The sequence below is a fragment of the Onychomys torridus genome, chromosome 23 (assembly GCF_903995425.1).
Source record: "Onychomys torridus chromosome 23, mOncTor1.1, whole genome shotgun sequence".
NCBI lineage: Eukaryota > Metazoa > Chordata > Mammalia > Rodentia > Cricetidae > Onychomys > Onychomys torridus.
The window spans coordinates 59,515,931-59,532,873 of record NC_050465.1 but is presented as its reverse complement, the minus strand read 5'-3'; the positions used below and the strand labels follow the sequence as shown (position 1 = coordinate 59,532,873).

General features: G+C 53.0%; 1 protein-coding gene across 8 annotated transcripts in view; it reads right to left on the bottom strand.

Annotated features, from left to right (window-relative positions):
* Window positions 1–16,943, bottom strand: part of Speg (striated muscle enriched protein kinase) — a 51,112-nt gene that overhangs the window by 30,170 nt on the left and 3,999 nt on the right. For 6 of the 8 annotated variants that reach the window (XM_036173056.1, XM_036173054.1, XM_036173055.1 and 3 more), the window contains 5 exons: window positions 13,939–15,242; window positions 12,244–12,387; window positions 11,567–11,749; window positions 964–1,133; window positions 635–723 (listed from right to left, as the gene is read on the bottom strand). In XM_036173056.1, coding sequence (XP_036028949.1) covers window positions 635–723; window positions 964–1,133; window positions 11,567–11,749; window positions 12,244–12,310 — 509 coding nt within the window. In that variant the 5' untranslated portion in view covers window positions 12,311–12,387; window positions 13,939–15,242. Of the gene's footprint in view, window positions 1–634; window positions 724–963; window positions 1,134–1,975; window positions 2,615–11,566; window positions 11,750–12,243; window positions 12,388–13,938; window positions 15,243–16,943 lie in introns of those variants that run through there. The other 2 variants (XM_036173062.1, XM_036173059.1) reach the window with 2 other exon arrangements.

The following is a 16,943-nucleotide window of genomic DNA, read 5'->3' as shown; positions in this document are numbered from 1 at the left end:
TTATTTGTAACATAAACATAGATTCCTATTACCCCAAAGGGATACTGAAGAACTTTCAGTCTTAAAATAGTAATAATAATAATAATAATAATAATAATAATATTTACAATTATTATTATTATTACTACTACTACACTGGAGACCACATAATTAAAAATGAAAAACAGAACCAAAAGCAGCGTGGTGGCGGGGACAATGACATGCTGAGTAATGTTCCAGCTGAGAACCATGGCAGCTGAGAACCACATTTAACTCAGACTTGGGTAGCTCAGAAACAGATTGTGATGACTGGGTCTACCACAGGCCGGGTACAGAATGGCTTGGCTTTAAAAATCACCCTGCATCAGCTGACGGCATAGAGGTGAGCAGCCTTCTACACGGCGAGAGGAGCCCTGGCCATTCATTCAAAGCGGGCGGACATGAAGTCACTCAATGTCCCATGCTTCTCCAACAGAGGAAGCCCTGGGCAGGCATGCAGAGTGGTGCTGCTCTATCTGAGATGGGGTCCCAAGGGAAGTTCTCTAGAGCTCTGTTCCCTTCTACCAAAGCCAGCTCTTAGGCTTGGCATGGGAAGTGGAGGGGTGGGGGCGGAGTGGGCGGTACTGGTGGGTGGTATCTGTGGTTTGCTACTCACCAGGAGACCACAGGCTTGGGCTCCCCCTGCACTCGGATGCTCATAATGACATCTTGGCCTTCTCTTACGGATTGGTCCATGAGTGAGACCTGAAGGAGAATCCCAAAGCATCAGAGGTGACAGAGCACAGCACCGGCTGCTGAGAACTGGGGGACCTGGGACAAAGGGAGGCCTCTTCCACACCAGTCAGTGGCTGTCTCTGGGTAACAAGGGTTAATGGGGGGGGGGCAAGGTTCCATTAAGTGCAATGCTTAAGAGCGGCCTCAAGAATAAGGGGCACAGAGGAATGGTGTCCACAGAAGCCTGGATACCAGCCTCAGGGGTCTGACCTTGAAGGTTGGGGGTGCCTTGGAGTCAGAGGAATCGCGATCCTGGTTGGGACTGAGCTTCATGGTAGGGGTTCGGGGCCAGGTCTCCCCAGGCTCTGGGAACTCCTCTGGTGGGCTCAGGTACTCCTCATCAGAGGTGATAGGGCTGCTGAAAGGGGATGCGGACCCGCCTGGAGGAAAGATAGATGATTTCAGGGAGGAAAGATGGAGAGAGCTGGCTGGGAGTAGAATAGAGATGAAGCAGTTCCTGCAGGCCCAGCCCTGACTTCACCTTCTGGTGAGGCTCACTGGCTGTGTGACCATGCCCAGCTACTTCCTCTCCCTGATCCCTCCACTGTCAAGCGCTGCCAACCCTGAGCCTGATGATGTTCTACAGAGAACAGCCTAGAGCAAAAGATATGGTCAGTGGAAGGGCCACTACTTGGTCTGGGGGCGATCCTGAGTCCTACTGAAGCAGTTAAGTCATGTTACTAGCATGAAGTGGGCCTCCAAACTACCCGTCACAAGCTCCAAAGGAGGTAATAGATATCTCTAGGAGCCCACGACAGCAGGATCAAGACACTGGTTTCTTAGGTGAGCTGGGCCTGGCGCAGAAAGAGCACATACCTCAGACAAGCCCCATCCTGACCTCTATCCAGGGCCAATGAGGTGGCAGTGGCCAGGCAGCCCTTCCCCCTCTCCCTTCTCAGCTTCCCCAGGGGCACCTGTTGGCCCGCCCCATCATTACAGCATGAACCCCAAATTCTCAGGGGATAGGAAAGCAGAGTTAGAGTCATCCATAGAAAAGGGTGATTCAGCCTAGGGAAAGAGGAGGGGGACCCCTGAATCTGTCCTGGGGGGAAGGGTGTCCCCAGGGCCCTGAAGCTCTCCCCTCCAACTGGCCAGGGGCCCAGCCTCGCTGAGCTGGCACTTATCCGACTGCCAAATACAGACATGAATCTGCCACAGCCCCCTGGCCCCTCCTCCTGTTTCCCCAACCCCAAGCCCCCAGCAGTGCTGCACCCCAACTCACCCTGAGACTTTGCACACGGACCCCCGGCCTGCACCTTCTTTAAGCCTCTGCCCTGGCACCGGGCCCTCCTGCTCCCTGCCCACTGCCCACTGGCCTTAGCTCCCCAGGGAGCAGGCGTTCAGCCTGCCCAGCCCCGCTCACTCGCTGACCCAGCCGAGGCCCGGCACTGAGCCGGCCCTGGGGGAGGGGAAGTGAGCCCAGGAGGGGGAAGGAGGAGGTGGGGGTGGCCAGCGAGAGGCAGGCGCTAGCTGGGAAGGTGGTGCCTGCTGAGACCACAGGGAGCCGCAGCCCCTGGAGGGAGAGCCGTGGAATAGGAACTGGCGGAGGGGCGGAGCCCAGCCCGGCTGAATTTAGCCGCTGCTCATTCCAAGCAGCCAGCGTCTGCCTTTCTTCTCATTACAGCTTGGGACACTGACAAGAGCTGAGCGCCTTAGTAGGGCCTGGACTCCAGGTGTGGGGGCCGCAGCCCTCAGAGGGGGACAGGGGTAGGGTGACCCTGCCCTGCGGCATCATTTAATATTCTTGACTGATCCACCATTAAGAAGTACCAAAAGCAAATGGCGCTGTGCTACTACCCCTTGCTTTGCCCAAACCAACAAGACTCAACCTGGGAATGCAAGACTAGCCAGCCTTAAACCGTAGAACAGGCCACAGCCAGCTTTCTCAGACATAGAGAAGCAAAGAACTGCCGGGGCTTGGGCATGTCTTTCCCAGACATGTCCCCTCCCTTCCAGTCAACGTTAGGAAATTTAGCAAGCACAGGTCCTGCAGTAGGCCAGCGTGGAAGAACAGGTACTTCAGGCCAGCATCTAATTCAACCACGGGCTCTACTGGGTCCCTGCTGGCAATCTGCCTTTCACCCATCAGCCCACCGGGCCTGTAACTAGGAAGGTGTGGGCTATTCCCCACCAGTGGTCAGTTCTCACCGGCATCCATGTGCACCCGGGGAGTAGGGGCGGAGCTTGGAAGGAGCCACAGAGACAGAGGTGTTGAGCTGTGGCCACATTCCCAAGCTATGACCTGTGTTCCCCAGCACTACCAGTGAGGAAGAGGGGCAGGGGCCAAGAGGAGGGCCCAGTTTCGGGTTGGCTGTCTCAAGGTTGAGAAGGAGAGAGAAATCAGAATGGCGCTTGCAGCTGGAGACATGACCCCCAGCTGACACTGAGATCATAGGCACAATCCTGGGAAGAGGGGGCTCCTCTCGCTCCATGGAGCTTAGATTCCTGGCTCCAGGGTCACCTCCAAGCTGGACAGTGCTGAGGCAGCTCCAAGGTTGAGGAAAGGAGGGCGGGGCAAAGATTTAAGTCTGATTGGCAAAGGTCTGTGAATGCCTCGGAGACCCCTGGTGGCCACCAGGGGAATAGCACCTAGGTGCTATCCAGCCAATCAGCAAGTCTAGGTCAAGTCTCTTTTGGCCAGGCTGGAGGCTCAGGCTCCAGAGGGGTTGGAACGAGTGCTCTCAGCAAAAAGTGGTCTCTGCTACACCATAAGCCCAAACTGGGTCTCCAAGGAGATTAACAGAGGATCCTAAGCTCCATTGGCCTCATGGGCAAAATCGCCTTTCTAACCAATCTCTAACATCCCAGGCCTGGATCCATCCATCTACAAACCCAGATTTCATTGTTGGAGATACACTTATACCAGCAAGGAAACAGGGGGCTGGTTCTCCCGAACCTTACCATTGAAGGACTCCATTCACATAGCTGCCCTGTCAATGACGCTATCATGTCAGTCCCATTCAATAAAAACTGGTATTAGAAAGCCCGCGAAGCTCCTCGGGCCAGTGTATCCAGCTGGTCCCAACTGTCTGTGGTGTCTTCACCACAGACACAGCTTCTGCTCCCACCCAGTTTCTAGCACATGAATGGCATCCCCTGAGGCCCTTTACCTCAGGACTGTCAGAGTGATGCTTGAACCACCCACACCAGCACCACTTGGGGCTTATTTTGAAATACAGAGTCTTAAACCTTATCCAGATTACAGAATTGATTTTCTGAAGTGAGAAGTCAAAAACTGTATTTCTTTTTCAAAAGCACTCTAGGGATTCCTAGGCACATGAAAGTTTCGAGACCCAGGCAAATCCTCGAGGGAGGATGGGAACTCAAAGAGGTGATTTCACTGAATCTTAGAGCACTTGGCCATTTAACTTCAAAGGACAGCTGTAAACCCAGACGTCTGCATCGACAGCCCTTGTGTTTCCAATTGCACCAGCCAGCTCCCCATTATGAGCCAGGTCCTTAACGCCAGGCCAGTGATTTTAAACATTTTGGGTTTTTTTTTTTTTTTTTCCAGCTTATTGGTTTTCTTTTCTTTTCTTTTTTTCCGTCTTCTTCACCTTTTTTTAAAGACAGGGTTTCTCTGTGTAGCCCTGGCTGTACTGGAACTCACTTTATAGACCAGGCTGGACACAACCTCAGAGATCCACCTGCCTCTGCCTCCTGAGTACTGGGACTAAAGGCGTGCACCACCACCTCTGCCCAGCTCAGCTGGTTGGTTTTCAAAGTTTGCTGTGCTTTAGAATCATCTGGAGAGTTTTTTGGGCTACAACCTACTGGGACCATCCCCTGTGGTTTCTGATTCATGGACTAGGGTGACAGTCTGTCTGGGTCATTTATTTTGCAGTACTGGGGCTTGAACTTAGGGACTTGTGCACACTATGCCAGCAGCATTCCACTGAGCCTCTTTTTACTTCTTTTGAGACAAGGTCTCATTATGCTGCCTAGGGTGGCCTTGAACTCACTCTGTATCCCTAGCAGGTTATAATCTCAGCCTCCCCAGTAGCTAGGATTACAGGCTTAGGTAGACAGGTAAGGCAACAGTCTGGATATCTAGCACATCCCCCAAGGGATGCTGATGCTTTCGAGGACTCAGAGGACCACACCTCTGTGGTCTCTGCTGCAATCCCAACCTCCCATCTCAGACAGAGCCTTACTACTCTGTGTCTCCCCAGCCTCCACAGCTGCTTCCAGGGCTCAGGGTGTGTCCAGGCTTGAACTTCCCGGACAATGCTTCTCGCATTCCTCCAACCTCATCCCCAAGCCTTGTGATCTACACAGCCCACACTCTGTCTAGCAGGGCCTCCAGGCATGGCTGCAAGGACCACGATGTGGAAAAGACACAGTCGTGTAGTCAGGGGACTTTGGCTTGGTAAGGAAGACTAGCCATTTGAGTAGACATTTGAGTAGAATAGTGAGCCGGACTGGGGGCACGGTGGCAAGGGAGGAGGAGCCGCAGAGATGACTCTTGGCTCTTGGCTCTAGGACTGAGGAAAGAAGTAGTATTTAAATAAGAGTTTGTTTTAGAGAAATTAATTCTAAAAAACAAAAAACAAAAAACAACCCCCAGGCCCTCCAAAAAACTAAAAACTACGTGAAGGAGAAAGTGTAGGCTCAGAGGCCTGCCAACTCTCTGGGAACAGAGGAGGGTGGCAGAATAAGAGAGAAGCCACAGGGCTGGGTGTGGCTGTGCACGCCTTTAATCCCAGCACTCGGGAGGCAGAGGCAGGCGGATCTTTGTGAGTTCAAGGCCAGCCTGGTCTACCGAGCGAGATCCAGGAAAGGCGCAAAGCTACACAGAGAAACCCTGTCTCAAAAAAGACAAGATAAACTGGAAAAAAAGAAAAAGAAGAAAAGAAAGGGGGCAGCAGCATGGAAGCGGGAATCCCTGGCTGACGCGCGCCACCCTGAGGGACCTGTGCCCTCTGTCTAGAAGGTGGAGGCCCATTGAAGGGCTGGCTTTGTTCTGAAGGCCGAAGGGAGCCCCACAGAGTTTGTGGGAAAGGAAGAACTGGCTGAGGGCTAACCAGTACTTCCGTGTGGCCAGGCCTTCGCCTTTGTCCTCCATATGCACTGTCACATGTACTGACTGTCCATACTCCATACGTACTGGTAGGTTCTGGGCAGGCACTTCTGTGGCTGCCAAAGCAATCACCAGTGAAGAAGTGAAGGAATGGGGGCTGGGCTTGGAGGTGGGTCTTGTCTCAGTGTGCTGGCATGAACATTTCCCCAGAGCTCCCTGGGTCAAGAAGAAATGCTGCTGAGTGTTTCGGGTTTAGTTTTAAATGTATGAAGCCCTGGTGAGAATTTCACATGACCCAGCCAGGTGAGTGTGGAATTTCTCACATATGATTATGCTGGATTGGGTCAGCTAAACTATTTGCATCCAGACTAAATTAGGTCTCCATTCCTGTGACAGGTGGTGGGTGAGAGCTAAACTCCCCTCGAAATAATAACAGCCTCGGGGAAGTCAGACCACAGGTGCCCCTGATGCAGGACCGGGAGGAAGGGCTGACTCTGGCTGAGTAGACCACGGTGCTCGGCTTCCTCAAATGTGGTCCAGATCCCAGTGAAACAGTCAACAGGGACTGTGTGACATTCAGAGAGCTCATCTCTCGGTGGCCACTGTCACTGCTAGGGAAGAACCTCAAACCATGCAGATGGTCGCCTAGGACCCAGACCAGGAAAAGAGGGTAGAGGTGGCATAATTTTCTTCCTTTCCTCCTGTATTCATGATACCCAATAAATTGCCTCTTTAAAAAAACCAACCAACCAAACAAACAAACAAAAAACCATGTTAGTGGTGATCTTAAATATAAGATAGGTACGTCACAGTGAATGATGTCTCCTGGTTCAAATATTGGAGGCCAATTTTCTGTCTCCTTAGAACCTCACCAGTCTTACTGAGTACACAGCTCATGCATTAAGATGATCCTTACATGACAGACAAAAAAAAAAAGTGAAGAGGCCAAGGTCTTGGCCGGAACATGCTAGGTCTTGAGTTCAAGCACATGAGACGTGCAGGCATCGGAATGGCGGAGGAAGCACTCTGGGCCCCTTCCTCACTAGAGGGCCTCCTGCCAGAGTTCACAGAAGAAAGGACCCAAGAACATCAGGACACAACAGGACCAGAGCCACAAAGGATGGAGATGGAGAATCAAGAGAGGAGGCAGAGACACCCCCTCCCCACATCTGGCTACTCATAGAGGCCTGGGCAACGCCCTCCCTACAAGCTCAGGACACACCTTAGGTCCAGCCTCTTCAGAGGAACAGGAAAGGGGCTGTACAGTGCAGTGGTTAGGGATATTCAGCCACCAGTTGCCCTAGCTTAGCATCCAAACTGGTAGGGGTGGTGGGAGGAATGCCTGAGACCATTAACACGCATCACTAGTAAGATGGCATTATACAGCTGGGCAGTGGTGGCACACGCCTTTAATCCCAGCACTCGGGAGGCAGAGGCAGGTGGATCTCTGTGAGTTCGAGGCCAGCCTGGTCTACAGAGTGAAATCCAGGACAGGCACCAAAACTACACAGAGAAACCCTATCTTGAACCCCCCCCAAAAAAAAGATGACATTATACAAAACCTGAGGTTCCTAATGGCACTAGCCACATTTCAAGCGTTGGATGTGGTATGCAATTGGTGTTCCATACAACATTGCACAGTTCAGACACAGAACACTTCCCTCGTCATGCAAGGTCTGGTGGTCACCACGGCCCTGGAGCACTCTGCTAACACTGCCCTGGTCTCAGTGACCTCATCAGTGACGTGGACACGACAACAGAACCTACTTCACAGAGCTGGGTTAAATGTGACTGTGTAATCCACAGTGGGCCCAGTATGTAGGAAGCACTCAGCAAATACCAAATAGTGCTTGCTTTTACCCAAGACACGCACTAACTTGTTACTTGGATAAGTAATTTCCATTACTATATCACTTATTATTAATAACATTCCCAGGAAGATTCCCAGGCTGCTGGCCTGGTTCAAGCTCTATGTAATCATATTCTTTTTGTTTCTTTCATCTGAAAGATGGGAGTAACACACACACACACACACACACACACACACACACACACACACACACATTTCTCCATCTATAAACACACACACACACACGTTTCTCCATCTATACACACACACACACACACACATGTTTCTCCATCTATACACACACACACACACACACACACACACACACACACACATGTTTCTCCATCTATACACACACACACACACATGTTTCTCCATCTATACACACACACACACATGCTTCTCCATCTATACACACACACACACACACACACACACGTTTCTCCATCTATACACACACACACACACATGCTTCTCTATCTATACACACACACACACACACACACGTTTCTCCATCTATACACACACACACACACACACACATGCTTCTCTATCTATACACACACACACACGTTTCTCCATCTATATACACACACACACACACACACACACACACACACACGCTTCTCCATCTATATACACACACACACACACGTTTCTCCATCTACACACACACACACACACACCTCTATCTATACACACACACACACACATGCTTCTCCATCTATATACACACATACACACACGTTTCTCCATCTATACACACACACACACACACATGCTTCTCCATCTATACACACACACACACACACACACACACACACACACATGCTTCTCCATCTATATACACACATACACACACACACACATGCTTCTCCATCTATATACACACACACACACACGTTTCTCCATCTATACACACACACACACACACACACACACACATGCTTCTCCATCTATATACACACACACACACACGTTTCTCCATCTACACACACACACACACACACACACACACACACACACACACACACACACACACACGCTTCTCCATCTATATACACACACACACACACGTTTCTCCATCTATACACACACACACACACACACACACACACACACACACATGCTTCTCCATCTATATACACACATACACACACGTTTCTCCATCTATACACACACACACACACATGCTTCTCCATCTATATACACACATACACACACGTTTCTCCATCTATACACACACACACACACGTTTCTCCATCTATATACACACACACACACACGCTTCTCCATCTATATACACACATACACACACGTTTCTCCATCTATACACACACACACACACACACACACACACACACACACACACACACACACACGCTTCTCCATCTATATACACACACACACACACGTTTCTCCATCTATACACACACACACACACACACACACGTTTCTCCATCTATACACACACACACACACACACACACACACACACACACACACACACACACACACACACACACGCACACACACACACACACGCACACACACACACACACACACACACACACACACACACACACACACACACACACACACACACACGCACAGGTACAGGATACAATATAGCCTGAGGAAAGAGACATGAAAAGAGTACATGACACTCTGCAAACAGAAGCAACTGTTCAGAGACAGGGCACCTGGCATCTGCGGGTCCTCAACAGAGGCTTGGATGACAGATGTGACATCTGTCAGAAGCTTCACTTCAGTCAGGCACACACCCCACACTCCGGAGACTCCCTCCATCTACATTCAACTTGAGAGTTATTGAGTGGGTGAGAGGGACTCAGGGCCCCAACAAGAGAACCTTCATTGCAGCCCCTGCTCCCCAGGCCTCAAGTAGCCTGGGTCCTGGTTACTGGGGTTCCCAACCAAGAATTGACATCCGTGGGTTTTAAAAGCAGGCCCTGGTGGTGTGGGTACCCCTGGAGTACCTTGGGCATCCATCCTGGTTTCCATGGCACTGAGCCTAAGCGGGGGGAGGTTGTAAGAAAGGGCTGTGGCTCAATACAGGCAGGCCTCTTTCCACAAGACAGTACCACTTCCTTCCACATACTCCCTGTACCCCCACAGTCAGACACCCTCCTAGTCCCATCCTTCGGTACCCACAGATACCTGGTCTGACACCCCTTTTTTGACAAATGTCTTTGCCACCACTGGTTCTGCCCGCTTCAACTACTCTCTGGGCCTCCTGGCCTCCATCCAATTACTCTAGACCAGACAGTGCCTTGTAGGGTAAGAAAGTCAGCTCGGTCCATAACCAGTGCTGACACTGGACCTGCGTGCCAGCCTCTTGGGTCCTGGAGTCAGTCTGACTTATGGGGGCTGCTATAATGCTTGGTGTAACAGAATGACATAACGCAAGGTTTCTGGGTCCCAAAGATGAAGCAGGCAGAGATGTCGTGACAAGCTGAGAACCTAGGGGCTGGAGAACAGGGAAGGTCTAGAAGACAGTGGTTTTGGAAGAGCAGGAGTGGAGTCCCCAAGGCACAGTGTGAAGAGGGGGGCAGGGAAGGACAAGGCACTTTCCAGATCCTCGTGGAAAGCTGAGCTCATGTGCACAACATCACCCTCAAACGCCAGCAACGAACCTTTGTCTACAGCTTTACAGTTCATAAAGCCCATTCGCACATTTACTTCCATCCGTGAGGATGGCATAATTATCTCTGGTTTACAAATGAGGGAACTGAAGCTCGGGAGCTCCCAGGCAAGTGCTGACAGCTGCCGTGCCCCAAGCTGCTTTCCCAACCTTAAAAGGCTCCAGGATGGCCACCAGCCAGTATTGGGGCACCTCATACCCCAGCTCTTGCCAGCTCTTAGCCCAAGCCAGGTATTGACTGGAGCTCTGGAGCTAGATCTGGGGCCCCTAGGAGAGCTGGGAGCTGAGTCAGAAGCCAGTCCCAGAGGTGATGGAAGGCTGGAGGCACGGAGTGGAGGGCTGGGCATGATTCAGCACAGTGGGAGGGTGAGGAGAGAGGAGAAAGCCTGGGACGACTGCAGGGAGGGTTGTAGAATGAAGGAAGAAGGCCACAAGAAGAACACGGACCAAGGGAACTTAGACGGCCCAAAGTCTCAATGCAAGCATCCCACAAAACTGGTCTCTGAGCTCTGGCCTCCCAGCTAGTTTGGATACCCAATGGTAACATCCACTTCTGCGGGTTTCACCAGTACCTTTTCCTGATATAACCCCCTCACCATCCCCTCCTTACCGCCCAGGATCACCACATTGTTAGACTCAACCACCTAAATGACTAGAACTTCCATGCACATAGATACTGGTTCAGCCCTGCCTGAACCAGAAAGATACTGGGCTGAAACCCAAAGAAAGTAGCCTGACACCAAGTGAGAGCCTTCGTAAAAACAGACAAGGCAGCCTCAGGACGGCCATCTTTGAATGGTACTCTCAGCTGCAGCCTCTGTGGGGCCTGAGACCTAAGAGGAATGGACACACCACTCGGGCCCTTCTTTCTTACTTTGTTTTCTTCTTATCCTGGAAAGAAATGACCTCAGAAGCTCTTGGTGCCTCTTAAATCCTTTGAACTAAGACATTCTTTTTCCCCAAAACTCAGAGGCAATCGGCCTTTCCACAGACCCCCATCCAGAGAATCACCTTGGCAAGATAGCATTTAAAGGATGTTCAAGGATGAATTTCGCCAACTTCGTGGATTTTTTCCAGATTAGAGTGTCTTTGTCCTGAGACTGGGACCCCTCCAACCGCTTCCTCCAGAGAGTCAGACCCAGCTTAAGGAAGGATCGCACACACTGGGAAGCCAAATGCTCAGGCACAAGTGGGGAGACTCTGAACCCACATCCCCACATTCACCAGGAAGCGTCCGTCCACAGCTCACCCCAAGCAGGACCCAATCTGGAAGGCTCCCTACCCGGTCTCACGGCCAGTGAGGAAGCACAGCTAGCCTGGCCCAGTTCGTTGGTGGCAGTGGTTGTATAGTTTCCAGCATCAGCAGCTCGGGCCTCCCGGAGCAGCAGTGTGTGCCGCTCGCCTTCGGCCCGGATGAGAAGGCGCCCCTCACTGTGCAATGTGGACCCATCCTTTTTCCAGGACACTGTGGGGAAGGAGGAAAAACCAGCTCATCGTGGCCACAAAGGGTTTGCTGGGGAGTTGCATCCCTACCCACCACCCTACCTCCCCGACATGTTTTCCCATGCCAATATATATTTTTTTAATTTTTAAAATGAGATGGCATTCCATGCAGCCCAGGCTCACTGTGTAGCTAGGATTACAGATGCTCTGCCACATTACGTGGTGCTGTAGGTCAAACTTAGGATCCTGTGTGTGCTAGGCAAGCACTCTACCAACTAGGGTACCTTCAGCCCTCCTCCCTCTAGGGAATTCTGAGGAACCTGCCCTCACTCCAGAGGCCCAGGCTGCCTTACCCCTGAGCTGGGGAGGCAGGGGACAGTCTTGCAGAATACACCGGAGTCAGGCCAGCCCCATGGGCTGACAATCTTCCTCACCTGCCATAGAGGATTCCTGGAAACCTATCCTGTCCCCATACCATATGCTCCTGCCAGCCTCCAGTACCCCCCTGTGGCTCACCTTGGGGTGGAGGGTTGGCGGTGATGATACACTTAAGTAGTACATCAGCCCCGGGTGCCACCACCATGTTCTGCAGGGGTATCTCAAACACTGGTGCCTCCAGCGGCTCTTCTCCAGCGGATACATAGGAGTCGTCTGAGGACTCTGCCAGACACAGGAGCAGAGGTAGAGAAGATAAGGGGGCATGAGCCTTGTGGGGCCATCGGGGGACATTTGTCAGGAGGAGGAGATGTTGGTCGTATGGAATCCTAGAAAACCCAAACCCAATGGACAGGGAACAAGCTACCAGCCACCTAAGACCTAAGCAGCAATGCTAGGTTCACAGGCAAATGTGGGAGCGGGGGGCGGGCAGTCAAATGTGTAAGGCCACCAGATTCCAAAGAGGCAGTGGCAGAGAGGTCAGAGGGTCTATGAAGATCAGCTTTGATTATGTCCCTTCAGCAAACAGTAACACTATATACTTAACTGCCCACTGAATATCGAGTACCAGGAATACAACAGGAAATAAGATATGGTGCCTGCTTATAGGGTATTATGCACAGAGAGAGATAAAAGACACCCTTTTGTGGTTCTCCCTAGATATCTTCTGGATGTATGCTGGAGGTTGAACTCAGGGCCTCTTGCACACTGGGCAAATGTTTCTCTACTGAGCCATCCCTCCAAACCCTCCCCTGGTATTTTCCATCTCTAACGTTTTATCAGCTAGATAACGGACTACATAGGTAGCCAAAAGGGCAGTGAGGATCCCAGGTTGGCTGTCTTTTTAACTATATCACCTTCAGCAAATGAAATCATCTCTCTGAGCCTCAGCTACATTATGGAGAAGAGGAAGGCAGAACATTCAGTGCTCTGTACAGCTGGCATGGAGACTGAAATGGAGTAACATCTCTATGGGCCTATTTGACACAACATCTGGGCCACTGTGGTGGAAACACAGTAATGGTACTAAGTAAGATGAATGAGAGCCTACACATGTCTAGAGACTCTGAGGGGCCGATCTGGAAATGAAAAATAATTTTGATACAGAAAATCACAAGGTAGCAAGTGCAACAAATAATCCAGGTACTGGCAGGCCCTGGGACACCCTGGGAGAAAGCATGGCGAGTGGGAGAGAGTGAAGGGTGCTTTCCTCTGCTTCTCCGGGGACAGGCCCCGACTTGCTGTTAGCAATGTTCGGGGAAAGAGACAGTAAGATTCTGTTGGTGATGGTGCTCATCATCCATAGGAATCAGTGAGGCAGGATGCAAGGATGAGACAGGGGAGGCTTGAAGGTGAGTGTGGCTCAGACCTTTGTGGCCACAAAGGGGTAAAGAAGGAATGGGGGAGGGGTGGGGCTGCGACCGAGTAAAGGGTTAGGGAAGCTTCCATTTTCTTTTGGTTTTCTTTCTCTCCCCCCTGACCAGGAATTTCAGACTCTCTTCCCACAAAGGGATGGGGTCCATGAGAACTCCTTAGGTTCCAGCCCCGCCTTCTCCAGCTGCCGCTCCCTGGTAGCAGTTCGCTGGACCTTAAAGGACATACAGCAGACAACGGGCTTTGCTCACATCTCTGCCCCCACTGAGCACACTCACATTTCCCCTCATCAGTGGCAGATTCTAACGTGGGACCTTTACTCCAACCCCTGTGTCAGTAACAGAAGCAGCAAACAAAACCTGTTTGTTTGCCTTAGCCCGCTCACCCTTGCTGTGCTCTTACCGAGCTCAGGGGAAGTAGGCCGAGCACGGCGACCTTTGCCTTGGCTTCGGGTCCCTCTGCGGTCCCAGGGCCCCCAGGGACCATCCTCCTCAGGTCCTCTGCGAAGCCTCTTCTCAGCCTCAGGCCCAGCTTTGTTCTTCTCCAAGGTTTGGGGCAGAGCTGAGCCCTCCACGCCCGGAGTGGCCCAGGGCAGAAAGCGCACCGCTTGGGCAGGGGGTTCCCGCTTCCGACCAGAGGGCGCTTTTGTCCTGCTTTCTTGGGGCTCAGCAGTGGCGGGCGGCACAGGGCTCCTGCACTCCTGGATGGCTCTGCTCCTGGTTAGCGGGAACTGGTCCCTGCGCTTAACCTCCTGCTGCGGGCCTTCCCCCAGCTCAGTCCTGCCCACCTGTCCTCGGCTCCGGGGCCTCCCAGGTTCGTCCCCATATTTGCCCAGGCCACTGGGAGGAGGCGGCTGGGTGGCGGCCGGGCTCACCGCCCGTGAAGTCTTGGGTGTGGAGGGCTGGGAGAAGAGTGGGGGCTCGCCGGGCTCCCGAGGAGATGGGGCGCGCTGCAGCGTGGCACGCAGGGACTCGTGCGAACGCACCAGCTCCTCCCGCGACGTGGATCTGCGGATGCGGCCCAGCTCCTGGGCGAAGCGGAGCTCGAGGTCCGAGGCGGAGCTGCGCTGTCTCGTGCGCTCGTCCAACGAGGCCGCCTTCTGCTGGAACAGGCGTCGCCGTTCTGCCACGCTGCCTCTAGGTGACCGCAGCTCCTCCTGCGAGGCCCCTGGTGTGCCCCACGCCGCGCCGTCCTCGGACTTGGGCTGCTCCAGCGAGCGGGCCTTGCGCAGGGGCACCCAGGGCCGCAGGGGCGCTGGTGGCGAGTCGCTGCGCTCCAGGCTGCGTCGCCGCTCCTCGAAGAACTGCAGCTTATCCAGGATGCGGGAGCCCGCACGCACCAGCCGGGGCGAGCGGCCCAGAGCTGATAGGCGACCCGAAGCCTCGCTCAGTGGCGTCTGGGGCCGGGACTCCACCGTGCCCGCCAGCGATGGCCCTGATGACTTCGGCTTTTTCCCTCGCTTCTCTTCGGTGATGGTGTCCTCAGGCAGCGAGGGCTCCTGAGTACGCCGATGGGGCGAAGTGGGAGTAGCCGGGGGCTGGGCACTAGGTCCTGGCAAAGCCCTCTTACCCACCCGAGGAGATGGTGGGGGAAGCAGCGCGGACTTGGAGGGAGGTGGAAGGGCAGGGCGTGGACGAAGGGCATCACTGGCTGGCTGAGGCTGAAGGTCAGGCTCCTCTCTGCGTAATCCACTCTGAGGGATGCTGCTGCAGAACCAAGGCCGAGAAGGGTGGGGGACTCAGGGGGCCTTTCCTCTTAGACCCCCCAGCTTGTCATAAGGATTGGGCAGTGGGGCATGCTGGGCAGGCTTGGGGTGACATGGGCCAGATTTTCCTGCTCCACCCCCACCCCCACGAGGGCACAGCCAGAGCAGGTGCTGGGGAGAGGCCAGCGGCTCATGCACCAGAAGACTGGCCTAGTAGCTGGGTCCAGATACAGACTCAGCTTCAGGGGTTCCGGCCAGCCCCCTCCCCCCAGCCCTGGAAGCTGGGACACAGCAAGAACTTAGCATGAGGGAGAGGAAAAGAGGAAGCTGAGGACCCAAAGATGAGATGGTGAGGGCAAACACGAGGGGTAGATGGGGAGGGCTCCTCTCAGGAATGTGCCTCTTACTCATTCCTGCCCTAAACTGGTCCCCACAGCGGCCCTGCCCAAACTGGACGGGATACTTGTCCTTCCCAGTGGCTCCTAGAAAAGCAACTGCCTCCTCACTCGGCATAGCCTTTAGAGAGCAGTGTCCTACCCCTGCGGCATACCTTTTCACCCATCTACCCCTAAGGTCGACCTCTGTCTACCCCTCATGGGAAAAAACAATCTGAGTCCTTGGAAACCTTTCTGAGAAGGACAGAAGTCCTACTTTAAGGGATGCACTCAGAATTAGTCCCACTCAGAAATAACTACCAAGTGGGACTGAACGGAGAATGTGTGGGCGGGGGGGGGGGGGGGGGGGGAGGTGAGGAGTGAAGAAGCCTGTCAACCTCCTCATCAAATAGAGTTTTGATGCCCATGCATGACCTAGATCTCAGTTTCCCCCATCTCCATGGGGAAACGGCACACTGCACACAGAGACTGGCAAAGTAAGGCACCTGAGAGCTCTTTTCAGACCTGGCATATTCCAGCTGAAAACTCATGAGCGAGCTCATTGAATACTTAGTGCGTGCCACAACACAACGAACTAAGGCTTCACGCGCACTGAATTATTTAAATCCTTACAAAAGTCCCCCCCCACCCCCGTAGAGGAGCTGATATTGTCCCCATTTACAGATAAATAAACTGAGGCTGATTCAAGGGGGGCCAGTGCCCTCCCAAGGTGACAGCTTAGGAGGTGGTGTTAGGGATGAAACACAGATAGACTGATCCCTGAGCCCTTGCTCCCTTCCAACTGTCTGGGTTTCTGGGAGAACGAAAAGGAGAAGAAACAGTACAGTACCATCCAGGAGCATATCTCCTATGCGCGCTTCAATGTAAGGATATTTTAGACTACCTGAGTCACCACCCACGCTGTAGACCCGCCCCTGCCTGGAAGAGGGGGAAGGGCCAAAGGAGCCTCAGATGCCTGCGAGGAGGCAGTCCACTGTGAGAGAGGGGCAGCAGCGTCCTTAAGGGATGGTCTCTGGGAACTGGGTAAGGCCTGGAGAGAAACTGGGGACAGCGGAGGAGACCTCTTGCCACCAGCAGCTCGAAGCTCCAGGCCAGACTCTGTACCATAGCTATCACTAAGGAAATGGGTTCCTCTGAAGTTGCCATAGCAACTCCAGGCTCAGGCTGGGGCCTGGGAAAGAAAGGCAGGGAAGGAGTGCCTGATAAAGCCAGTAAGATAAGCCAAAGGAGCTCCCCAGGCCCCTGCCATGGACCTAGGCCTCTCCCCTGGCCATCACTGGTCACTCTAACCACCCTCTTAAAAACCA